The sequence below is a fragment of the Danio rerio genome, chromosome 3 (assembly GCF_052040795.2).
Source record: "Danio rerio strain M-AB ecotype USA chromosome 3, GRCz13ab, whole genome shotgun sequence".
In the NCBI taxonomy this organism is placed as follows: Eukaryota; Metazoa; Chordata; class Actinopteri; order Cypriniformes; family Danionidae; genus Danio; species Danio rerio.
The window spans coordinates 50,464,193-50,491,511 of NC_141023.1; the positions used below are offsets into that span (position 1 = coordinate 50,464,193).

General features: G+C 37.5%; 1 protein-coding gene across 19 annotated transcripts in view; it reads right to left on the reverse strand.

Moving 5' to 3' along the window:
* The window catches only part of arhgap44a (Rho GTPase activating protein 44a), a 153,062-nt gene that overhangs the window by 36,925 nt on the left and 88,818 nt on the right, over positions 1 to 27,319 (reverse strand). For 11 of the 19 annotated variants that reach the window (XR_015481180.1, XR_015481178.1, XM_087245106.1 and 8 more), the window contains exons 13-16: positions 24,409 to 24,489; positions 23,153 to 23,266; positions 20,169 to 20,260; positions 19,890 to 20,073 (exon numbers count right to left, since the gene is read on the reverse strand). Coding sequence is in view for 16 of the 19 variants with exons in the window: in XM_087245106.1 (XP_087101232.1) it covers positions 19,890 to 20,073; positions 20,169 to 20,260; positions 23,153 to 23,266; positions 24,409 to 24,489 (471 nt within the window). In the remaining 3 variants the exon portion in view is untranslated. Of the gene's footprint in view, positions 1 to 677; positions 2,843 to 2,916; positions 6,753 to 16,164; positions 16,574 to 19,854; positions 20,074 to 20,168; positions 20,261 to 23,152; positions 23,267 to 24,408; positions 24,490 to 27,319 lie in introns of those variants that run through there. The other 8 variants (XM_087245105.1, XM_087245098.1, XM_087245100.1 and 5 more) reach the window with 3 other exon arrangements.

Sequence of the window (27,319 nt, forward strand, 5' to 3'; positions counted from 1 at the left end):
TTAGTTGGCTATGAGACAATAAAGTGTAAAAGAAAGCCCTGCAGCCTTTTGGCTGGAAGGAAATAAACAATCTGAGATTGAAACTGAAAACTGAGACATTACCAATACAAAATCCAAATAAAAAACTAATTTTTCACTATAGCAGATTGACAGCTTTGAAGGAATTAGGACATAGGGATAAGCACTTCTGAATAAAAACACTGTTCGACACCAAAAAAAGGATCCTCCTCAAACAAAAGGATCATAGGGGCCTGAAGTGTTCATCAGTTGTACGTTTCGAAATCCTTAACTCCAAAGGGCTCTTCAAATTGGCCAGATTTAAACAGAACAGCATTCCAATACTGTGGCCATGATTGTTTTCACACTGAAGTGAAATAGAAAAAAAAAAGAAGCGGCACTTCTTTATTCACAATTAATTACAGCTCAGAGATGCAGGAATTTCTCACTGGAGTTGATTGAAAATGCAATGGTGAAAATTAAACATTCACATAACTTTTAATTGATAATTTTAATAAAGGCATTTCCTGAGATTCAATTTGGATTGCACAAAGCAGCTTGGTCAACAAGGCTTATGCACACACTTAATAATATTCAGCATTTTATTTAATGTGACCACCAGTAAGATCACTACATTCAGGATGTGTTCTGTGTTCTCTTTTCTTTTCCATTTTGTTCTTCCAAGGTAAAACTAGCCTCCATGAGAATGTCTATTCTCTGTGTTCTTGGATTAAAAACAGCTAATGTCTTCTAGATTTCTATAAGAAGTGTCTGATCTTCGAGGCTGCATCCTTTGAAGCCTGATTGCATTATCACAGCACATCGAAGGCTGTCTTAATTCATAGGCTCCTTCAAATGTAGACTCAAAAAAATCTTTCATTGCGTAGTACAGTGGTGCCCAAACTCAGTCTTGGAGGGTTGGTCTCCTGCCGAACCCCAATTAGACACACCTTAACCAGCTAATCAAGATTTTAGGTATACTAGAAATCTTCTGGTAGGTTTAATTTGAATCAAGGCTAAACTCTTCAGGAGACCGGCACTCCAGTATTGAGTGGAACCTCTGGCCAAGTTCATTGCAAGACTCATTGCGGACAGATTTTGACTAGATGTTTTTTTTTAAAGGAAAACCAAGATTACACATTTATTGGGGAAATTTACTCAAAATTTAAATATAATCATTATTTACTCATCCTTCACTTGTTCCAAACCTCTCTTCTGATAAAGACAAAGGAAAAAACTGAAACAAATTACACTGATAAAAAACAAACAAAAAAAACTTTAGTGGTAGGAATAGAAATATAATGGAAGTCAATGCCTGTTTTATCCAACATTATTCAGAATATAATGTTTTATGTTCAACAGAACAACAAAACTCAATCAAGCTTGGAACAAGATTGTAGTGACTAAATAATCAATAATTTTTGTGTAAATTATGCCTTTAAATGAGTCAACTGAGAACTATTACTAAGGTCTGGTTTAATAAATGGTTTATATATATATATATATATGTTATGATTTGTACATACATAGAGCAAAGTGGGTGTATTTAAACAATTTATAAAGCTTGCTTTGTTTTCATATTTAATGAGTTTTAAGATCAATAAAAAGTCCAATAAAAGGGTATTGCTGCTCATTAGCAGCAGCTGATACAGTTGCTAGGAGATAAGATCAGTCATTTGTAGGCAAGACCATCTCACTTTACGATGCTCAGGTCAGTCTTCCCAGACTGAAGGATACATGCTCTGAATTGAGATGCAGCTTATGAAGTTACAAGCAGATCTTAGTTGCAGGAAAAGGTGGATCTGAAGGACTAGAGTTGAGAAACCCTCATGTAGATGAACATATACTAGATGTACATTAACCTACAAGATACAAGACGCCATTGACATGTGTGTTGTTAAAGTATACAGGTGATTTTGTCCTCTTTAAATCATCATGTGCTTTAGGGTTACATTTGTCAGGATTTTGTCATCTGGTTGGTTTCCTGGTACTGAACTGTGATCATATTGTCTTTGTGTCCTTTTGAGTTTCCTCAGCCATGCACTCTTTTGTCCTCATGATATTTTGTATTTGTGAAGTGAGGTGTCTGGACTGGTTCATAACCACTGAATGATATGGTGTGATTCAATACAACTCTCTTTTGGAGGCTTTTATGCTGCTTTCCATGCATAGTATTCTTTTAGCACCACCTCATGTGAGGTTTAAAGGTAGCCATATCCTAACTAAAGTGTGACATATACTCACTGCTGATCACTGATTGGTTCGAGAGAATCATCACTACTAGTGGTACAACACAGTGGAAATCAGCACTTGATCTAATTTAGCAAGGAAGAGGAGGCAAGCATGGGGTCTGTGAGGTCTGAGACCAAAGTGGTGCATAGGGTATGCTCATTGTCATTAAAGGAGTCCTACAAGAAGGACATCCATCATGCTCAAGGCCATTGCTAAAATATAGAAAATTCCATATGGTTTTGCATCTAAACTCTTCATATATACACACATACAATGATGTGAAAATGTTTTGCCCCTTACCAATCTCTTATTCATTAAAATGTTTGCCGCAATTTAGTATATCAGATCATCAAAAAATGTTTAAATATTAGTCAAAAAAAAAAAAACACAATTAAACACATCATGCAGTTTTGAAACAAAATACAAAATTACATAGCCCTGTATGAGAAAGTGATAGCCCCTAAACCTAATAACTGGTTGGGCCACCCTTATCAGCAAAATCTGCACTCAAGCGTTTTTGATAACTTCCAATATGTCTATTACAGTGCCACATTTTTAAGGTCATGACACAGCATCTTAATTTGATTCAGTTCAAGACTTTGACTAGGCCACTCTTAAGTCTTTTTTTTTTTGTCACCCAGAAGTGGATTTGTATGTGTTATTTGAATCATTGTGATGCTGCAGAACCTAAGTAAGCTTCAGCTTGAGGTCAGTAATAGAGTAAGAAAATGGACCAATGAATGCCAATGAATTGGCAGAGCTCAGGTTCGCAGGTGCCAGTGATTAATTATTAGTAGTGTACAACTAGCGCAGGCAGAGTGAGCAGTTAGATTTTTGCTTCAGAGCCTCACACTAAACACTGAAGAGTACCTCTGCTAAGCTGATTTTATCAAGAAAGCAGTATTCCTACCAGTGCAGGTTAGCACATATGCAGATCTGAGGATCACAGGGGGAGTTTATCTGTTGCCTCGGGACCCGCGAACCAACCCACTCCTAAAGCAGCGTGCCCTACACAAGCTTTGTGTGGTTGTGTCGGTTCATCCCTCGGGATGCCTGCACCTCCACCTGATGACACCGGAGATCAGAAGGCCATCGTGTCATCTGAGGCATGTTCAGATGACAGATGGGGATCGCTACCACCTTACAGGGTGTAATGCATGATCACGGTTCTCGAGTTGGACATGAGGGCTGCGCTTCCTGGGCTGCTTCGGCAGTGGGGTTGGAGATGGCTTGTTCCCCAGGCTCACCACCGGACTGACAAGAGGGATGTGACATGTGGGCTGATATATGATTAATCTTTCCAGCTCCTATTCCCTTCTTCCCGGGGACAAACAATGAGCACACACAGTTATAGAGGGTTTTTTTTTCACTACCCAGTGGCGAAGCGGCCCGTGGGTATAAATCTATTCCTTAAGTGATGGTGGCCGCTACCTGGAACCAGGTCCAAGGCAGGAGGCTTATATGTGTCTTTAACGGCCACACCACCACAAGCCATGGTGTTTCTGCCCTGCACCTGGCCGTGCTGTACAAGTAAGGTTCTTTCTTAAGGTTATGCATAAGTTCATCGACTATGCTCTCATGACTTTCAAGTTGGCTGCCCGTGCCCTGGGGAAGACGATGGCCACACAGTGGTCTAAAAATGTCACCCTTGGCTGACCCTGGTAGATATGCGTAATGCCAACAAAGTTTTCTTCTTGGCGCATCCATATTCCAAGCTGGCCTAATTTGTGACACTGTCAGTAACTTTACCCAGGAGTCCCCCGTGGTGAGAAATAAGTCATGTGTGATGGAGCAGGTCATCTCTTGGCCGGCTCGGAGAACTGCTACCCTGCCGTACCTGTCTGCACTGGCTGTTACTTGTCAAGAAGGGCTCAAAGATGCTGCACCGTCACAGCTTCTTCTACTGGCTCGTGATCGCGCCACTCTTATTTTCAGTATTCCTCGGGATGATCCACTACGTGAAGCTCCCCCCCATCCACAAGCTGCCCCATTGACGGATACATCAGTGATCGTTCCGGTGATGCTGCTCGTTCACACTCTATCAGCTTGGTTAGCGCTGCTTAACCCACCATAATAGCTCATGTGGATGGTCAAACCCGGCTATGCGATTCAATTTGCTGTCTGCCTCTCGAGTTCACAGTTGTGTATTTAAAGCAGCCATTGCCATACCACCCCTGTCTTGCACAAGGAAATTGTTGTTGTCCTGGTGAAGGATACAATCAAGCTAGTCCCTCCAGCCAAGATGGAGACCGGGTTTAATGCCTGTACTTCATCGTAGCCAGAGAGCGGTGGGTTAAAATTTTCGCATTTTGATCTGTCATCTGTTCAGGATGCTGGTCAAGAGGCTCATGCAGAATGTCCGTTTGTCCATAGGATTGGTTGCAACTTAAGACCTGAAGAATGCTCACTCCAATTCTTCATGTACAATGGGGGAACATGGCAGTAGGTCCTCTCACTCAGGCTCCCTGTCGGGCACTCTGTTTTATCATGCATGGAGGACCTCCCTAACAAATTCTGTAGAGCTTCAGGCTGGGTGACACCTAACACATTCGCAAGATTTTAAATAATCTTCAAGTGGAGCCAGTTCCTCCTGATTACTGGGTAACCCTGGTGAATCAGGAGGAAGTTAAGTCCAGTGTCAAAAATGCTTGCTGCGACATGCTACCTAACTCGAAAATACATGCGATTATTCTGCTCTTCTAAGTGAGTTCTCCATTTTGTGAACCCTAAAGAGTTTCTCCGAGGCCCCCAGCACTTGACTTAGCAGAGGAGCTAGGTGCCTGGCCCATTACAATGTCTGGTATGTCCGCTTGATCTACCCGCATGCTGGGGTACGGTGCCAGCGTTGTCCCCATTGGTGATCCTATATGCGTCTTTCTGCCAGAGTGTGTTCTCCCTTTTCAGGTGGACCAGTGTATTCCCTACCCCCAAACCAGCTTATCATATGTAGCACTCCCCCTTGTTAGGGCTAGCCCATATGTCCATTTTGCCATCAGGTCTCCCTATTTGGGTAGCAGGTGGCCCTTCAGGGACTGGCATGCTTTCCCAATCATCTAAAAATTCCTACACTACTCTTAGCTAGGTAAAAGCACATTTATAAACTCCTATCTAAATTCTTCTAAATTTTTCCCATGTAACGGTATTGCCTAGGGCAAATTGGAAAGTTATGCCCTTGGTAATGCTTGTTCCCTCACGCTATGCTTGGCAAACTTTACATCAGGGGCGTGACAGTCTTAGCTGCTGTGTTCTTTTACATAAACTCTACCAAAAGTGTCTTCCAGGCACACGTCGGAGTTACTATGAAGGGGAACGTCTCAGTTACTGATGTAACCCTTGTTCCCTGAATAGCAGCAGCAGGGTGTCCAGCTGATAGCCGAGTGTTCGGCTCTTCAGCAGGCTAAAAATCTGACTGCTTGCTCTGCCCTTGCCAGTTATACACTCTACTATTGATTAATCACTGGCACCTGCTGAGCCGAGAAGTGTCTCCCAAAGTGTTTTTCAGACATGTCTCCATCCCTCTTCGGGGAAAGAGGGTTATGTTAGTAACTGAGACATTTTCTGGCAAAACCGAGGCCAGTGTTTATGCTTTTCATTCAACAGTGGTTTTTGTCTTGGAGCTCTGCCATGCAAATAATTTTTGCCCCATCGCTATCTTATGGTGGAGTCATGAACACTTTCATTAACTGAGTAAAGTGAGGCCTGCAGTTCATTGTATATTGGTTGTAACCTGTTGGATAAGTTTTCGCAGTGGTCTTGGGGTAATTTTCTTCAGCCAGCCACTCCTGGGAAGGTTCTGTATTGTTCCATGTTTTTGCCACTTATAGATTATGGCTGTCACTGTGATTCACTGCAGTCTTAATGCTTTAGAAATTGCTTCATAACCTCCTTCATAACTGTCAAGCAGATCTTACTTAAAAGATTTATTGATTGCAAACAGGCGTGGCAGTAATTATGCCTGGGTGAGGCTAGCAAAATGAAACTAATGCTATCTTATATTAATATTTTAATTTATTTGATGATCTGAAATGGTAAAATGTGACAAACATGCAAACAAATAAATCAATAAGGGGGCAAACACCTTTTCACACAACTGTATAAATATCATATGTCAGAGGGTAATAGCAATTCTCCATGATAGATTATTACTATCTACCCTGTATTAGTATTACATTACTGTGGAGATCAATTGTTTTGCAATTTTGATTCTTATACCTGTTATAGTAGGTATATCCTTTTGAATATTTTTTTAAAGATCTGCATGCTCACTAAGGCGATTTTATTTGATAAAATACACCACAATCAGTGCTATTTTGAAATATTTACATAATAAAATGTCAACATGCTTATTTGGTGCTAAAGAAAACAGTGACACATTTTTCATATTTTTAATGAAAAAAAAAAAACTTCATAGCAATAGTGTCTTCAATGCACATGAATCAATATAGAATGCAATGCTTGTTAAGTAAAGTATTAAAAGTTATTACAGAAAAGGAGGTGCACAGTACCTTTGAATTTTCCTAATGCTGCATTAGGTGAAGATAAAATAATGAGTTTAGAGGAAGCGCAGTGAGTTTGCATGTAAAAAGAGCAGTGTGAAATGACATGAGGATGGTGTGGTGCGGGACATGTGCAGTTAGACAGGGTTTGGAGGATTGAGGGCGGTCCAGGGGTGAGAACATGTCAGCTTAAATGAGCAGCTGGCACTCTGGCCAACTGCAGCACCATTAAACCTCATTTACTCTAATTGCCTTTAACCCGAGAGCTGTGGACATACGCAATTAGACACTCAGCTTCCCCTTTACCAAAACACATCAGTCCTGAAACACATCCCTAAACAAACTCTACCAGCATGGATAAAGTGGCCTTTATTGCTGAAGAGTAAAGCTTGAAGATCAGGATTAAACAGACAGTTCACCCAAAAATGCAGATTCTGTTATTAAATATATTATTTAAAGGGCAGCTATGATGAAGATCATCTTTTGTAAGCTGTTTGGTCAGAACTGTGTTTAGGTATAGTGTGTCCACAGCCATATTGGGGTGATATAAAGAAAATAAATCATTTTTTTAAATTCCTGACACTAAAATAGAATTCAAATCCCTCCTATTTTGAGGCCCACCACAACGTGATGTAGGAGTGTGGTTTCCCTGCCCACTGATTTGATTGACACCTGCGTATTAACATGTTTTCGTGGTAACGTGTATAACCTAATCACAAGACAGGAGGTGCGCAAAGCAACTGGGATTAAAAGATCTGTTCAGCTCTCTGTGATCATCAATCATCATCAAATGTGATCAAGAATAAGTTTTACAATTTTATTCATTGTTGCAGAAAGGCTTGAATTAACTCCAAAACAATAAAATAATAGTCTTCGGGAAAGTTTTTACTATAGTATTTCTCAGAAACATTACGTGAGATCTGCTTCCTTCATGTCTGTTACTGTGCATATCTGACGCACGCAAATAGAGATTGAGCCACACTCTGACAGGCACACGGGAATGGTGGGCAGGGCGATCTAGCAATAAAGGCACAGGCAACAAAAACTGCTACAGAACATTGTGTTTAGAGCAGAAAATTCTAACATTCTGAAAGGTATAATAAGTAATATGATGGGTGCTTTGAGCTGAAACTTTAGACACATTCTGGAATACAAAAGACTTATCTTAAAGCTTAAAAGGGGCAAAATAAGTGCCCTTTAAACTACAAATTAGCCTTTGAAAGTTCAGTTTTAAAACTCTAATGAAGATGTTTTTTAATGAATCCTGAGATTCAGGTAATACACTGAATTGAATGTAAAATTGTACACTACAAAAAATGACATGCTGCTTTTTCAAGCTACTTATATAAAACAAGTTGAAGCAATACAATTCTTAAGTTTTGCTGGAACAACGGACAATTTTATTTATGCTCAATACAATTAACTTTGAAAAAAAAAGGTTAACTTAATCAATTTTTGTGTTGGGGCAACATGAAGAAATTGTATTTTTTACAGTGTAAGATAGAAAAACCTGTACAATGTCTTTACATATGATCTGATTATTAGTATTATCATTTGTTTTTTACATTCTCTGTACAAATATTACGATTTTACTTAAAATGAGTAAATGTTGCTTTCACAATAAAATTATTTGCCAAATTATTAATTTGTTGACTTTAACTGCAGTTTTTCACTTTCACTTTCATTCAGAAACACTTCATGCATGCCCCCCGTGACAAACGAGATATTGTATGCAAGAAACTGCTGGAAGACTGTAGTTTTAATGAAATGTTTGATAGCGCACAGTGAATGGGAGAAAAAAAAAACTCTGCATTTCCAACACAATCTCACAACAATTCGTTACTTTTTCATTTAGTGGCTAATTCGTACAAATTCGTAAAATCTAATTCGTACATTTTAGTACGATTTGCGTATCCCCCAATGACGGTTGGGTTTAGGGGTGGGGTGAGGTGCCACGCCTCATTTTTAAAATCGTACATTTTCTTACGACTGAATTCGTACGAATTCGTATGAATTAGCCACTAAACTGCCAAAACGTAAAATATTTACGTTTTCTCGTGAGATCAGGCTGGCATTTCCCAGTAACTTAGATGCACTCGGTAGGTAACATATCGTCAGAAAGCCGTGTGTGTAGACTATTGTGAATACGGCGAAAATACTACACGACGGTAATAGTTTGATTGCGGTGTTTACATGTTTACATTTGGAGAGCAGCATTTACAGTGGATCTTTCACTCTATAATATTGTAACATAATATTGCAGTGATATTAACGTACTGTAAACTTAGTAAGTAAATCATTTTGACTTAGTGAGGTTTATTTATAAACTTATTTCGAGAGGATCACGTGCTTATGATTTATCACAGCCAGTCTGGTATTAGCTAATCATGATCTTCCAATCATATGAGTCCTAAGCTACTATAAATAACCACAGTCTTTATCTTCATTTGGAAGAAACCCCCCTTCCTCCCCATTCTCCTCCTTTACCAAAGATCGGGCAGCATGGCAGCCCAGTGGTTAGCCCCACAGCAAGAACAATGCCAGCCCTGGTCCCACCAGGCCGCTGGTTTTTCTTGCTTTTATGAGTAAAGTCTGCTTGTCACTTTTAAGACAATGAGTTTACTCATTTTTTTAAGTAAACAATCTGTTTTTACAGTTTTGCCAATTTCTTATTTTTAATTGGGGGATGTTTATCATATATACCATTTAATTTAAAAATATTACTTTAAAACATTAAATTTAAAAGTAATTAAACTTAAAGTAATTAAGTGCAAAATGTTGAAGGAGAAATTGTATTTATTTCTAAAATGTACTAGTATTATCTATTCTTTGTTAGATTTAAAATAGTTATATGACATTTTTTCAAAATATTAGTAAAAACTGTAATATCATCTATATTAATTTGTTTTTGAACTACATTTTGAAATGAAATACAAAATTTTTTTTTGAACTAAATTAAATTAAATTCAGTTCAATTCAATTCAATTAAACTAAACACTTCCCATATATTATGATGTAAATTGTAAGCAATGTTTGGCAAATGTTTTGCAGTATTTCAGTTTGGGGAAGGAGTCTGCAGTATTTTTCCACCTGCTGGAGCAGTGCAGGTGGCATGAGTCACAGCCTGGCACATCTGCCGCTTGTCTGAGAAAATCAGCCCACTCACTCAATGCGAAAACAACTTCAACACTCTTTCCACACTAAAGACACACATCCGTCAGCCTGAGACCAGCTCTTTTCATAGTAGTTTACTGCAAATTAAAACAGTTGCTTTGTGCTTCATAAACTGTATAACTATAATATTTTCTATCCTGTTGAAATGTAATATGAATACGGAAACGTTGACTCCTCTCCATTTTCAGCACGTCCTTCTTTCGTCAGACCAAAACAAAACAGAAACAGAGGAGAATGTGTGTGTTTATCGACAGATTGGTGTTATACTTGCATCACTGCAGTTTTTGTCATAAATACCAGCCCAGGCTCATCTAAAATACACACCTTGACCAATATTTTTGCTGTTTATATTGTTGTGAATCTGGAAATTATGTTAGCTATTTGTTTTAAAAACTACTTTCTTTTAAATTAGATTTTTTGGGAGTGATTTATGTTCAATCAACTTAAATTTGTAAATACTAATAAGTTAACTTAATTCCTTCATGTTGTCCTAACACAAACTGATTGTGTGGAAATCTGCATTTTTTAAAGTGTAAGTTACGTTTTGTTGCATTTTTCAGAAACACTCGAGAAGGTGGAGTTGGTCGTACCACTAAGTTAAACTGCTAGGAGCTAAGCTCCTTTTCAAAAGCAAACACAAAAGAAAAAGTGCATTGTGACCCCATAGTCAAATCAGGATCATTCTGAAAACATAGCCCTATCTGCATTCCTGGAGAGCACCAAATATGTCCCAGAAGGTTTTTTTTTTTTTTTTTTTTTCTCAAATCTACCAGAGGGGACTGTGTATGCTTTAAGATTTCAAATTTCTTTCACGAGTGCTCTTCTCAGGTGAATACACCGCTTTTGACTGACTGACTGATTGACCGGCCATCTGATCCCATCACCCACCTCATTCCCTAAACCCAAAGGAACCCGTTTTCAGTTTTTCCACATTTTTTTCTGTTATTTTCTTATTTTTTGGCTTTTGTTTTTGTCTTGCTTTTTGGAATGGTTCTTCATCAGACTCAAACCCCGTTGTTGCAGTCAACCTTTCTCTGTGTCTCAAGTCCGCCGACGTACATGGTGATCTAACTAAACAAACTGGTAACTGTGGGAAAGCCGCCCATAGGTAGGTAAGTGGTCAGCTGCTACTGCAAAAAGGAAGGGTATCACACCGCCCCGTAACATTCGTTTTATAGGCGAAATGCAGCCATACTTACTCATGGCTACATAATTCGCAATCTCCAGAAATGTATATAGGGATACATTTTCAGAAAGAGCCCAAGTTAGTTAGAAGTATCCCTTTTATATGGTTGGACCTGATCCTGAGTGCTCTACATCAAAAGTACAACGCCATACAAAGTGTACTGAGAAACAATGGCCACACCAGAAAAGTCATTCATATGTCCATAAATACTTTAGGTAAGGCAAATGTATTTGATTATAAATCATAAATAACATGTTTTTGGTATTTATTTGGTTTTGTACAAAGAAAGTGTTCAAAAAATTTTGTTGTCAATAATATGTCATTGTAAATATCCTTAATGTACAAAGGAACGAAAAATGTTGCCATCACACTGTTCTGTAGGATCCATTTTACCTAGAAAATGCAGTCAGATTTATGTCAATTTTACAAAAATGTAGGCTGTTTTATAAAAAAAAAAATGTTTTCATTTTTTCTTGTCGGCTTAGTCCCTTTTATTAATCCGGGGTGGCCACAGCGGAATGAACCTCCAAATAATGCTTTATATTAATTAAAATAATTTAAATGTTTTGTATTTTGTTACTGACATACAGTGGCATCCTGCAACTGTTTTGCGACATATGAAATGTCCCAAACACGATTTTTCACTGTCCAAAATGTACGGTGGCCAGGAAGTGCAAAACAACATTACAAAGTTTGAAACACTTTTACAAAGCTCGAGACAAATTTACATTTTGAAAATCATTTTTACCTAGACACAATTACATAGGAAAAACAATTTTACAAAGGACGAAACAAATTTACATTTTAGAAAACAAATTAACAAGACGCAAAACACTTTTACAAATCCCGAAACAAATTTACAATTACAGATTACCTGCGGAAAGGGAATGTACCACACCCCGGAAGTGACGTGGAATTTACTTACACTTCCCGGCCACCGTAAAAATGGGGGAAAATGTAGTTTTTACGCTCTGATAGTCAAAGCCAGTTAAAAAAAATGTATATGTTTTAAAAGCATTAAAAAGCATATTAAAAGCATTAAAAACATTCAGAAAAAAGTGTTTTATATAAATTCGGACCAGGAGTGCACATATATGGACATCATTTAACTCTAAAAGTAAATAATATCAAATTATTATACTTAGATTTTTATTCTAAGTTTCCAATAAGATTAGATTAGATTAGATTAGATTCAACTTTATTGTCATTATACATGAACAAGTACAAGGCAACAAAATGCAGTTTAGGTCTAACCAGGAGTGCAATAGCAGCAAGTGCAGGATACAGGTATAAGTTATAAAGTGCAATTTTAGAAAAACTATGGTGATATTTACAAATGCATGTGCTATGAACATTATATACAGGTTGAATTAGCTATGAAGAGAGATTTGCAATAAATTAATATATGTACAGGTTGCTATTAATAATCAGAAGTGTGCAGATAGATAAAAATAATTACAAATGCAAATGCACAGTGGGTGTGTACAAAATTACAAATTTACATTTGCAGTGGGTATGTACAGTTCGAATAAGTGAATCAGTGCAATGTAATGCAATGAATATGTGTGAATTTTAAATGTGCAAATGTTAAACAGTGCAGTGTTTGTGAGGAGTATAAGTTAGAGGAGAGTGGGAGTGTATTAGGGGGCAAAAGAGTCAATGCGGGCCAGAGTTCAAGAGGGAGACAGCTCTGGGGAAAAAGCTGTTCCTCAGTCTGCTGGTTTTTGTCCGGGGGGAGACTGAAGTGCCTGCCGGAAGGCAGGAGAGGAAACAGTCTGTGAGCAGGGTGAGAGGAATCCTCAAGAATACTGCATGCTCTGCACAGACAGTGTTTCTTCTGGATGTCCTCTATGGCTGGCAGTGTGGTCCTTGTAATGTGCCCAAATAGCAAATAAAAATAAAAAATGCTTATAAAAACATCTTGGGGCTTAAGAAGTTAGCCACTTAAGAGCTAAAATCTAAGTGCTGTCCACTCATCAAGCCCTAAGAGGTTATGGCCCAAGGTGTTTTTTACATGCCTTTTTTTATTTGTCTTTGCTATTTGGGCTTTTTGGAAACTAATTAAAATAAGTATCATCTTTTGATATGATGTACTTTTAGAGAAAAATTATGTCAATATATATGGACTCGCGGTCTGAATTTAGTGGTCTTCAAACACTTTTTCCTGAATGTTACCAATGCATATATAACAGAATTTTTTGAAAATGTTTTGACTATCAGAGAGTAAAAAACTATTTTTTCCCCATTTTTGACAGTTAAAAATAGTGTTTGGGACATTTCATTTGCTGCAAAACAGTTGCAGGATGACACTGTGTGTATGTAACAAAATATAAAACATTCAACGTATTTTAAATAGCCACTTAAGAGCTAAAATGTGCTCTCCACTTATGTGGCCACTAAGCCCTAGAAAGTTAAATACATTTTAGAAAATGTCATACGGGTAGGTTTGCAATCAACTTTAAAGTTTTCACTGTGTTCAGCCCTCAACACATCACAGCTCTTTCCTTCAGTGAGAAAAAAAAGCTCTTAAATACTTTTGTAAAACAATCGTCTACCTTTCAGTATAAAACATTACAGTGCATGTGTTAATAATTAGCATATAGTCATGCAGAGAAATGACTGAAGACAACGACAGACAGCATTTTCATCATCATACTATCACTGAGCACATCCCCTTTCATTCTTCACTTCTAACTGCTTTGAGCGACACTGGTAATGGGTGGTCCTGATGGTAATGGGTATTTAGTGCAATTATAATAAAGAGTTTCATTTAAAGCAGGGAAAGTGAAAAGTCTGTTGTCATTTTCTGAAGTCAGTGTTAAAAGAGCCTGACGTTTGTTCTTCCATGGAACATTAAATCTGAATGCGCTGGCCAGGCTTATGTAATTATATGTTATTAGGGTCAATAGACCAATTACCAACCTACGACATACATTACGTCACACGGGTCCCCGGTTGCAAAAAACAGACAGGCTACAATGGGAAAGATGTCGTATTTTGCGGTAGGATGTCGAATTTGAGTCTAAAAATGGAAATCTTAACTTTTACCATACACCACACACTACTTTAATACCGGCTGCAGACGTCTTTGGCTAAATGGGAGCTGAATGAAGTGAGGAGCTAATTAGAAATGCTGGACTCAGTTCTCATGTCATATCAGGTCAGTTCACGCTATGCTGAATCAAACACATCACTTGTTTTTGATTGCAGAAATGATTTCAGCAAAAACAATTACATATGGTTAATTAAACTGGGGACACTGAATGCTAAGAATGAAACGTTTATTGAAGTAAAGTTGGTTTTATATTCACACATTCATTCAGTGGCAACTTGTGACAAACTCCCTATATTGTTTAACACGGCACTTTAAATATTCGGTCTGAAATAACCTGCAAGTGTGACTTGAAAACAACATTAACACTGTTTATTTGACTGTGAACAATGTTGTACTTTGATAGGCATTGGCTGTTGCTAATATGATTTCGCTATTTAGAGTTTGCAAATAATATTTTTATGAAATTATATTATTAAGGAGAAAGTCTGAATGTGCGAATATAAAACCAACCTTACCTTTATGTGTAGGTTCACATATCCTGCCGTACAGGTGAAGTTCACTGTCAGAATGCAGTCATTTTGCGCGTTGGTGATTAATTACCCAGGCGTTGTATAACGTTAGCTCCCTCTTGTTTCCTTGTCTTTGGGTAGGCGGAATCTCGGTGTTTAGCTCTTGAATCTGGTCATCATGGAGCAATATTTATTGCACATGACCTCAAAGAACAACATTGTTGGCATCCAAAGACTTGTAGACCTTTAACTTCTCTCTTGTAAAATCACTCGGAGCTTCATTGGGATTGTATATTTCGGGCTGGATGCTCGGTCATTTCGTCTTATCCAATATTTATTGGGAGGGTGCTATCACAAATGGAGCTGTCAGATGAACGCTGCTCACTTTAACGTTCATTTTGCTGAATCACTGTGCTTATCACTGGGCGATGAGCTGTTATAATATGCTGTAAGCATTATGTAAATAATATATATATATATATATATATATATATATATATATATATATATATATATATATATATATATATATATATATATATATAATATGTAAGTAATTTATCTTATTTCTAAGACAACAATAAACTCTGCACCGCATCTGATGTCATTCCCTCTCTATGAATGTTTGCGCTCCCGATTGCTTTCTGCCACCTCCCTGCGCGCGCATCATGAACATTTACAAACATGGTAATTGGTCTATAAGAACGTGGTCTAGCTCCAAAATTATTGTTAAATAAAAGCAAGTAAATTATCCAGAATAACTCATGAAATAGTTTTGAAAATCTTGTTTTTATTTAAGTTTTCTGAATAATAATTATTAGGTATAATAAATTACTACTACTACTTTTAGTACTACTACTACCACTACTACTACTACTACTACTACTACTAATAATAATAGTAATAACAATATTTTTATTGAAATAATAAAATAATAAATATAATAAATATGTTTTATGCAGTTTAGGTCCTTCCAGCTGCAACCCATCACCAAAAAACACCCCCACACCTCCATTTACACAAATACACTACGGCCAGTTTAGCTTACCCAATTCACCTATACCACATGTCTTTGGACTGAGAGGAGAAACCGGAACACCCAGAGGAAACCCACGCAAACACAGGCAGAACTCCACACAGAAATGCCAACTTACCCAAACGAAGCTCAAACCAGCGACCTTTTTGCTTTGAGGTGATTGTGTTACCCACTGCGCCACAGATATTAGTAATATAATGTACTAATAATTACAGAAAGATGCCTTAATCTGGTGGTGAAGACACCCAAGGCCATAACCCAAGTTTCTCTTTTGTTGAAATCAACTAGTTGTTAAGTGCTTCTTATTCCACAGGAAGTGGCTTGGCAAATGTTACATTCCCAAACACACAAAATAAATGTCACAAATACAAAGCTCTTGCTGAACCAAGCCATTCTGAGGCTCCGTCCACATGAACAAGGGCATTTTCATTGTCATACTTTTTTTTTTTACTACGCAGTTTTTTTCTTCTTCTCTGTTTGCCTACATGAAAACGCAGTATCAGGTGACTGAAACCAAAGTCCCTTTAAGGCAAGCCATTTCATTTGGCGGCCATCTTTGAAGCGTCTCTCAGGAAGTGTCCTCAGGCATTTTGTTTGACTGGGGAAACATCAAATTCTCCAAAATTGATTGCCAAGCTTACAATTAAGGGCTGCACAATGGCGCAGTGGATAGAACGTTTACCTTACAGCAAGAAGGTCACTGGTTCAAGCCTCGGCTGGGTCAGTTGGCATTTCTGTGTGGAGTTTGCATGTTCTCCCTTTGTTTGCGTAAGTTCAGGTTCTCTGGTTTCCCCCACAAGTCTAAAGACATGGTATATGTGAATTGGGTAGGCTAAATTGTCTGTAGTGAATGAGTGTGTATGGATGTTTCCTAGTGATGGGTTGCAGCTGGAAGCTCCTCAGTTTTATTTTTAAATATTCTAATCACACTAAATCTGCAGAAACCCATGGCTTGTCTGAGCCCTTCACTTGAAGATTCATCAATCTATAGCGATCACTGATTGGCTCTTGATCTAAAAGGCGGGGCTTCAATCATCATGTTGACCGTTATGCTATGTTCACTCCAGACGCAGCATGCGTGAATAAATCATGTTATTCATACATAAATAGACACGTGAACATTTTGAGTTTACTCTGATTCTCATTTGCACTTCAAATTCACACCACAAAAGACGTGGATTTGCATCATGGGTAGACAGGGCTTCTGTCTGCACAGTGATTCTAGCTTCGTTGCTAAATGGCTAACATGGATTTTATTGAGAGCATAGCTTTGTTAATGTGGAGGTTTTCCACTCCAGACACCAACAACAGGCGCCATGACATAATCACGCCTTTATAAGAGAAAGCTTCTGATTGGTTAACTCTACAACTGACCGAATGCGAGAGTGGGCATCATTGTAGCTGTGCACTTAGTCAGTGGTAAGTTGTTGAGAGGGGTTAACAGCCACGTCTTTAATGGAAGACCACAGTCTCCTGATTTGCTGTTAAGAAATTTTGCTCAATAAAATAAAATAAAAAAACTTGCTGGAATAATCTTTAAATATATCACTCACCAAGAAGCCACTCATTGCGCACCCTGCCACCTTGGAGCCTCATCCCAGCCATGCTGTTTGTGAGTATGAATTAATCATGGGTTGACCAAGGCCACCTTGCTACAATATTTGTTAAGCACATTAGGGCATCACATATTATTTGCACATTTATTGAATGGAAATGTTTCCGATTCATATATGCAAATTTTTCTTTAGATGGCGCCTTTATAGTAATGTGCGTGCAGTCGATCGCTCTGATTACATTGGGAAAACCAGCGACGCGGCAAATTGCGCTTTAATGTTTGGCTGGTCAACTGCATGGTACACTCTCAGAAAAAATGGTACAATATTGTACCAAAGAAGGTACAAACCCTTGTCACTGGGGCAGTACCTTTGTATGGAACAGAATTGTACCTGAAGACAAAGAAACAAATTTGTACCTTTGCAGTTTGTACCTTTCAGGACATCATTTGTATCATGGGAAACCAAAATGTACCTTCGGTTTTTAAAACCTGCAGATACAATATTGTACCTTCACAGTGTCAAAAATGCTTACCAAACATTTATTTAAATGTCTTTAATGTTTAGTTTACAATACCTATAGTATTTGTTTTACCAGTTGTTTTGTAATATTGTATTATAGAACTTAATAATTAATGTTTATGCTTCTTTCTTCTAGAAAGTATTCATAAAATCACTTTGCCTTTACAGTCATATTTATTTTCACTGGTATTGTAATAAAGAAAAACTTGATCAACACTGTTGTACCTTTTATTTGGGAACAATTGTGTACCTTCATTTCAATTGTACCATAAAAGGTACAGAACAGTGTCATAAGAGATATTTTCTGTACCATATAAGGTACAATCTTTCCTCAAGGAACATGATTTGTACCACTGTGGACCTTTTCTTCTGAGAGTGTATGAAAACCTTATATACATGCTAGACATGCGGATGATCCTGTCTCATACAGCTTGCATTGCACGGCCCAAAGACGACTGGCTTAACCCCAAGCGGTCTGCCAGTTCCCTTTGTAAAGAACCAGTTGCCAGGATACTTTCTTGGTACGATACTCTGTATAATGCAATTTAACATAAATGCCTCTAGGAGTCACCAATGGAAAAAAAAAAAAACACAAACAAGAAATACACGTACACCAGGCATGAAGTTAGCGCACATTCTCACGTTAATTTCATAGTTAGTAAATCCAAACGTGAGGATGAAATCTGGCATACGCAAAGGTCATGTGTCATGTGGCCTTGGTCATGTGAGGCCCCAGGTCATGTGCAGCTCATCTATAACTGAATGCAGCATCACACTTCACTCTCAAATACTCAATGAATCGACTAATACAAATGACAAAACAAACCAAAAAAAATCTTCAAAAAGTCAAAGATTTGGAACAACATACAGCAAGTGTGAATATATGACAAATTATTCATTTTCTGGTGAACTATATATTTAAAAAAAAAAAAAATCACCCTCAAGTGTCTCCAAACCTTTAGAATTATATATATATATATATATATATATATATATATATATATATATATATATATATATATGTGTGTGTGTGTTTGTGTGTGTGTGTGTGTGTGTGTGTGTGTGTGTGTGTGTGTGTGTGTGTGTGTGTGTGTATATATACAGTTAAAGTCAGAATTATTGGCCCCCCTGAATTATTCGCCCCCTGTTTATTTTTTCCCTTAATTTCTGTTTAATGGAGAGAAGATTTTTTCAACATATTTCTAAACATAGTAATTTTAATAACTAATTTCTAAGTACTGATTTATTTCATCTTTGCCATGATGATAGTAAATAATATTTCACTAGATATTTTTCAAGACACTTCAATACAGCTTAAAGGGACATTTAATGGCTTAACTAGGTTAATTAGGTTAACTAGGCATGTTAGGGTAATTAGGCAAGTTGTTGTTTAACAATGGTTTGTTCTGTAGACTATCAAAAAAAAAAAAAAAAGATTAGCTTAAAAGGGCTAATAATTTTGTCCTTAAAATAGTGTTTAAAAAATTAAAAGCTGTTTTTATTCTAGTCAAAAAAAAAAACTAAGACTTTCTCCAGAAGAAAAAATATTATTAGACATACTGTGAAAACTTCCTTGCTCTGTTAAACATTGTTTTGGAAATATTTAAAAAAGAGAAAAGAAAATGAAAATTTCAAAATTCAGAATTCAAATACACTTCAACTGTATATATTTACATACATATATACACACACACACACACACACACACACACACACACACACACACACACACATACATATATATATATATATATATATATATATATATATATATATACGTGTGTGTGTGTGTGTGTGTGTATGTATGTATATACGTATGTATATGTATGTATCTGTTTAAAAAAAAAAAACAAGATATTTTGAAGAATGCTGGAATTCGGTAGTCATTGACTTTCATAGTAAGAAGAAGAAGAAAAATACAATACAAAAAGAAATGACTCAGCATTCTTCAAAACATCTTCTTTTGCATTTGTCAGAAGAAACTTAAACCTGTTTGTGACAAGTAGATGATTTTTAAATGATGACGTTTATTTTATTTTGCGGTGAACTATCCCTTTAAGAAGTGAGGGTGGCATGGGATGGTGATGTCAGTGCATGGCAGAGGAAAGCAGTGAGGCAGAGCAACCTACCCGTCCTTCTTGTAGAACTCCAGCATCATGTTGTCGGTGGCAACGCTGAGTGGGCGTCGGCTCTGGTCGTGCTGCTGCTTGCGCTCTGATTGGTCCATATCTGGTGAGGGCATGGAGCTGTAGTTGGAGTTGTGGTTGGTGTGCACTGGGCTGCCGTAGCTGCCTGTCAGGTTGAACTCAATTTCTAAGAATAGCAAAGACAAATTAGTTCAATTCTCACCGGGGAAAAACACCCGCCTGTATGTGCGAATATGTTTTCACAACTCTTTGTGTCCCAACCTCCAGGGAAGAACCAGTCCGCGTGCTGGATGATCGGCTCAATGATTCCTACGATTTGCAGGGACATGGTGGTCATCATTTCTGTCATGTTCCTGTGGAGATCAATGACCCGTTGGAGCTACTCATTCCACAAAGCAAAAACTTAAAACTACTGGAGGTTTTAAAAGAAACAGTTCACCAAAAATGTCATTCAGATATGCTGATTTAAAGGTATAGTATGGTATAAGATATACAAGATAAAAAGTAACAATTCACATAATTTACTTCTGACTCATTACCTACCTATAATAAGAATATAAACTGTTTACTTGCACTTAAGTATGATTGTATTTTACATTACTAATCCTACCCAATAGTGTTGTCATGATTCTGGACTTTCCAGCTTCGAAATTAATATTCTATACTATTTTTGATACTGTGGGGAACAAGTTCTGCACCATTAAAAGTATGCAAATAAAGTAAAAAAGCTGAAAATAATTAAACTTATACACTAACTGGCCACTTTATTAGGTACACCTTACTAGTACCAGGTTTGACCCCCTTTTGCCTTCAGAACCGCCTTAATCCTTCGTGCCATAGATTTAACAATGTACTGGACACATTCCTAAGATTTTGGTCCATACTGACATGATAGCATCACGCAGTTGCTGCAGATTTGTCAACTGCACATCCATGATGCAAATCTCCCATTCCACCACATCCCAAAGATGCTCTATTGGATTGAGTTCTGGTGATTGTGGAGGCCATTAAAGAACAGTGAAATTGTTGTCATGTTCAAGAAGCCAGTCCGGCATGATTCACACTTTATGACATGGCAGGTTACAACAATACTCAGGTAGGCTGTGTCTTAAACAAAATGTTTAATTCGTACTAATGAGCCCAAAGTTTACCAAGAAAATATCCCTAACAAAATACACCACCACCACCAGCCTGAACCCTTGATACAAGGCAGGATGGATCCATGCCTTGATGTTGTAGACGCCAAATTCTGACCCTACCATCCAAATGCTGCATCAGAAATCGAGACTCATCAGATCAGGCAACACATTTTCAATCTTCAATTGTCCAATTTTGGTGAGCTTGTGCAAGTTGTTCCCTCAGGTTCCTGTTCTTAGCTGACAGGAGTAGCACCCAATGTGGCCTTCTGCTGCTGTAGTCCATCTGCCTCAAAGTTGGATGTGTTGTGTTTTCAGAGATGCTCTTCTACATACCTTGGTTGTAACGAGTGGTTATTTGAATTACTATTGCCTTTATAAGTTGGGAACCAGTCTGGCCATTCACCTCTAACCTCTGGCATCAACAAGGCATTTGCACCCAAAGAACAGTTGCTCACTTGAGTAGATCTGCAGTTTCTGAAATACCCAGCACATCTGGAACCAATAACCATGCCATGTTTAAAGTCTCCTAAATCCACTTTCTTCCCCATTCTGATGCTCGGTTTGAACTGCAGCAGATCACCTTGACCATGTCTACATGCCTAAATGCATTGGGTTGCTGCCATGTTATTGGCTGATTCGAAATTTGCGTTAAAAAGCAAATGGAAAGCTGTACTAAATAAAGTGAACAATGAGTGTAAACGTATCCCAGGTACATAAGCAGTCTTAAAGTCTAAAAGACAATCTCATCAAGTGCAATCGCATCTTATTTTCTGACTAAAACAACAGTCTTAAAATCTAAATATTATTAATACTTGTTTATCAGAGAAGAAAGAGTGCAACAGATTCCAGTATTGATTCTAACCATAAGTAATATTGTATTAATTTAGATATTTTAGTATCAATATTTATCAAGACTATAAATCAATACAATATTTATTTATTTATAAAGCACATTTAAAAACAACCAAAGTTTACCAAAGTGCTGTACATAGGAGTACTAAAGACAGAATATACAAGATAACATTTATTAAGTACACGCAATAAAACAGTAATCAAGGAGTACTAAATGTGAGAGAAAATACATCTTATACTGTAGATGGGTCTTTAAAACACATTTAAACACAGAAATAGAGGGGGAAATTCATGATGGGTAGAGTGTTTCAGAGTTTAGGACCAGCAATATATCAATATTTTTGACAACACCACTACCCAATACCCAAACCCAACTACTACCTCACTAAATTTTAGATTTAGTCAACTAAATCAATTGTGTGGAACTAGGCATTTTTTAGAGAGTACACACTGTAAAAAATGCAGGGTTCAACACAATTTATTCATGTTCTAACACAAATCGTTTAATTTAACTTAACACTTTATCAAATTTATGTGGATTGAACATAAAAAAATAAGTTGTCCCAATGAAATTTCAAGAATTGTGTTATTTCGGCTCATTTTAATTAAGTAGTTTGAACAAGTTATATATATATACAGAGAGAGAGAGAGAGAGAGAGAGAGAGAGAGAGAGAGAGAGAGAGAGAGAGAGAGAGAGAGAGAGAGAGAGAGAGAGAGAGAGAGAGATTGAATTTTTTTGGGCAGTTATGGGTCACTGAAGACCCAATTAAATAATATTGAATAAAAACATTGATGTACAGTAAATGTGTAATAATTTGATAACAAAACATATTTTGAGAAAGTACATTTTTCACAATACATTGAACATTACTACCATTTGTTTACATGTTGCCATGTATAAACACTACAAACTTTTCGGTTTCCAACCAAAAACATCTAGAGTAAAATATAATAAAGTTCTGCTGATCAAAGTCAGACAAGATAGGAAGTCTTGAAGCAATTTTATAAAGAAAATTTATAATTCAACAAACCTATTTCACCTCAGTTACTATCTAATGTCAATTAAATTAATACATCAAAAAAACTTGATTAAAAATGGTTAACAATGGCAAAAATGTGGTCCACAAAGGAAAAGCAGTAATAAATTTATATAACCACAAGTCTTCTGAAAGTAGGTTTTTCACTTTTTCTCTTAAAATTGCTGTGTGAATTTGCTGCTTTTCACAAATACAAGAACTGAGGACATGCGCTCACCCTTCTGAATGTGTCCACAGCAGGTTGGGTCCGAGAACTATTGCAATGTTGCCTGGTGTCATTTTATTAGAGTCTTGGTACTCTGTGAGTTTGGATAAGAATTTGATTAAATATCTGTTTCGGAAGAGAGAGAGAGAAAAAAAAAAACTTTCAGTTTCAGTCTCAGTTTTGACAAAGCATCTTTTTAGCACTGGCGTTCACGCTTACATCTGCTATTCCTGTCGCTGTCTATGATCAATATTTCAGTAGGTTTCTAAGCCAAGCCAGGTGCAAACAAACCAAGCCAAGACCCACAGCCTATATCTGGAAACCTCGTCATGTGAGCCAAATAAAAACATGTCCAAATATACTGTATATGTAGTTTTACAAACACATATACAGTATACTAAATTATATTATTGTCTATAAAGGCAAATAACTAGATTACTGATGTCCATGTAAACGTAGTCAGTAGTGTTTTTGAAGTAAGTAAAGATAAAGAAGGGCATCCTGCTGATTTGATTCAGAAGGGCATTTTTTTGTCAGAATGCTCACCGGACTTTCATTCATCGTCATTCATTTTAAAAAGCACACACTTTATCTAATTTGTATATGTTTTACTCAAATGCATAAACTCTACAGGTGCCTGATAGTCAGATGTGGAGCTAATGTTAATCAGATTCACTCTAGTGAACTGCATCCATGTTAGCACATCATGTTTCATGTAGTAATTTCAAAGTAGGAATACACACAAGTTCGAAGACTCCTACAGTGCAAATTGGCCAGGTATACATCTGAGCTAAATTATCAAGGGGAAAGTCATCATAGCTTGCTTAGAATAGACCCAGCTCCCAACCCAACTTTAAGAATGGATTAAAGTGTTTTTTTTATCGCCCGAAAAAAAGTCTCGTGTTAACGCAGCCCATAAAAAAATTATAGTGTTTTTGATGTAAACCCATTTTGGTGGGAGCATTTTAATTAGGAGCTAGAAAAAGAGCTTCCTTAGCCTTTTGGCTAAATGAGAGGAAAATTAAAAAGGCTGACTTTTTCTTTGACAGAGATAGTGTCTGTATAGCTGGAATTTCCAAACTCCAAACTATTCTTTTTAGGACTAATGAACTCTGAAAATTCAGAAATGTGCCCACTTGCTGTCAGTGAAGGAAGTACTGTGAAAGAGATCTGACACTCTTCTTTGCTAATGAGCTCCGCATTCATGACTCACTCAAAGACAAACAACTCCTTAAAATGAACAAATAATGAGTAAATAACAGGCATACCTGAAGTTGTTCAGATTGTCTGCTGGTAGTTTCTCACATGTACACAACAGGGCTTGAAGCCTTTTGTCCATATCCTGAATACTAGAGGAAAGACAAGGACAGACGTAAAGCATGGATATTTACCTGCTTCGGTTCAATCACTTGATTGAATGTGTTGTTATCAGTAGTTATCAGTCCATATGGGCAAGAAGGGGCCTGCTACAACTGCTAGTTAAGCTGTTATCTACCATCCAAGTGTTGCCTGGACCTGTTAGTTGGCTCAGATGCTGGCTATCAACCATTCATATGAAATGACAACAGTCTTGCTCATAGACATACAGTACTTATGTTTGGGTTGGGGATTGGGACACCACTCCTTTTTAAAATCATACTGAAGGATTCAGATTTATACCTTCCAAATTCATCTCAGCATGAATCAACGTTTATCCTTTCCTCATCATGCTGTTTCTCATTGTTTTTATGAAATATGATTATTTGACTATTTAACTTTGAATTGATTTAAACTAATGAATAATTTAACACACAGCTTTATGTAAGAATTTTCAGTGCACTTGCCTCTTTATAACTATTTTCAGCTGCCACCAAACTAGATCAGAGGTCATGGAAACCTTGAGTGGAACTGAGGGCTGAGGACAAGAAGCAACTGTTTCAATTGTTATTTATGAATTAATACTATCTAAATTGCTGAGAATACACTTAGCCTTGGATAAGAAACAGATTGTACTTTAAGCAACCCAGGCTTATTTAGGAAATGTAGACCCGCGGACATTTCTGGAGACTGCAAAATACGTCCTGGGAGGTACGTGTTTGTGCAGTTTTTGTTTTTCGCAAATCTGTGAGAAGCCGCTGTGCTCACTATTTTGCGTCTCAAATGCCTCTCGAGAGCGACGTTCGTGCCCGCGCTGTTCCCGGAGGCCGTCTGTCCAACTGACTAAATGACTGAACAATTGAATGGGCGGCCGGCCGATCGGCTGACCTACCCTCCTCCTCCTCCTTCCCTAATCCCAAGCAACGATTTACAAAAGCCTTTCAGAAAAAGAAAAGCCCTGATTTTGACTGCGTTTTTGGATTTCACCGCATTCTCGCCCCGTTATGAACTCGTTCACTTTATTGTCATCCCTGATTTCTGGAACCGCTCTTCCTCGGACGCGAACGGCCGGCTCCCCTCCGGGCCTCTGCTCTGCCGACGTAACACGACGGGCTAACCGGACAAACTGATTGAGATGGGAAAGCCCTCCAAACGGAGGTGAGCCGTCAGCCAGCGAGCGCGAAGAGGAGCGGCGTCACACCGCCCCATAGCGTTTGCTTGAAAAAACTAAATGCAGCCATGCATACCTTCGGCCAAGTAAATCACGGTCTCCAGAAATGTCCGTGGGGCTACGTTTTTTAGAATGAGCTAGAGTTGACTTTAAGTGTTTGTGTTCTATTTGATGTTGGATCTGTTTCACAGATCTGGAGTCAGCTCTACACAGTCTATTGCAGGGGTGTCAAACTCAATCCCTGGAGGGCCGAAGCCCTGCACAGGTTAGTTCCAACCCACGTACCTGTAGGTTTCAAACAAGCCTGAAGGACTCAATTAGTTTGATTAGGTGTGTTTAATTAGGGTTGGAACTAAACTGTGCAGAGCTGCGGCCCTTTTGGAACTGAGTTTGACACCTGTGGTCTATTGGATGTCTGACGATTGTATGCTTAAGATATTGTTCAGAATTGTATGCACGCACCCCATGTGGAAATTTTTCTAGTCTATCTGTTTTAACCAATCAGGTTAGAACACCTATATGTATGACGCAGTCATTGACATTATGTGAGAGTATAATTCTTATTGATTGGTGATTGTAAGCAGAGCGGCTTAGGAACTCATTGCAAGTGTTGAAGCTGGCTTCTGCTGATGAAACTGCAAACTGTCTTTATTTATTTGAATCTCTGACTCCGGCTCTTCTTCATCTGACAGACTGGTCATTATTTGGGTTTAACTGTTTACCATCTCTTCAATACGTTTTACATTTTCAATCTGGCGTATTGCTCAATTACCATTAAATGTTTGCTTTGGTGACATGTCTCATGAGATTGGGCTTGGGGGTGATGGGTTTGGGGACATGAGTTGGGGCTTAGGGGGATGTCTCCTTTTTTAAATTGTAAGTTTTAATGTGACTGAAATCAAAAGGATTTTTATGAATTAGTCACTTGCAATCTGGGGTCTACCAATTTATTGCATAGTCTTAGCATTTTTAGCCTCCTGTTTTAATGTTCAGTTATTATACATTAAAAGTCTTTAAAATAAACTAAATGCCAATTTTAGTGAAAACTTTCAGATGGCACTTGTAGGTTTTTGCAACTGAACTCATTATGTGAGCTGACAACCATAGCAATCCTTTCAATCAAGAGAAAACACCCAAATCGGCTGATAAACTAATACATGTCCATTGATGGAATTGTACACAGTGCCAAATATAGACTGTAAACTTTAAAAAGGGTGTTAAAAACAGCCTATGAAAAATGTTTGAGCTGCCATTTAAAATGATTCTCATTATAAATCTATTGTCCAGTGTACTCAGTAATTCCATCACCTTAAGACATCACCATAAGAATACTTCTTCCACAAATTACATTGCACTAAGGGTGTTAATATTAGCGCGTAATTAGCCAACACAATACCTAAATAGGCATACAAATCAAAACTCATATAAAACCCTGGGTGAATTCAATCCATAAATCATGCAATGCTGCAAGAATATAGCTAAGAAGGCAGCATTTTTTTTTAGCTTCTTACAATGCATTCATGATTAAGTAGAATTTAAACAAACAAACAAACAAACAAACAAACAAACAAACAAACAATCATTGTAATTATATTAAAGTGCACTGGCTTCATGTGGTAACATCATTATCCCCTTAAGGCTCAAGCTGTTTT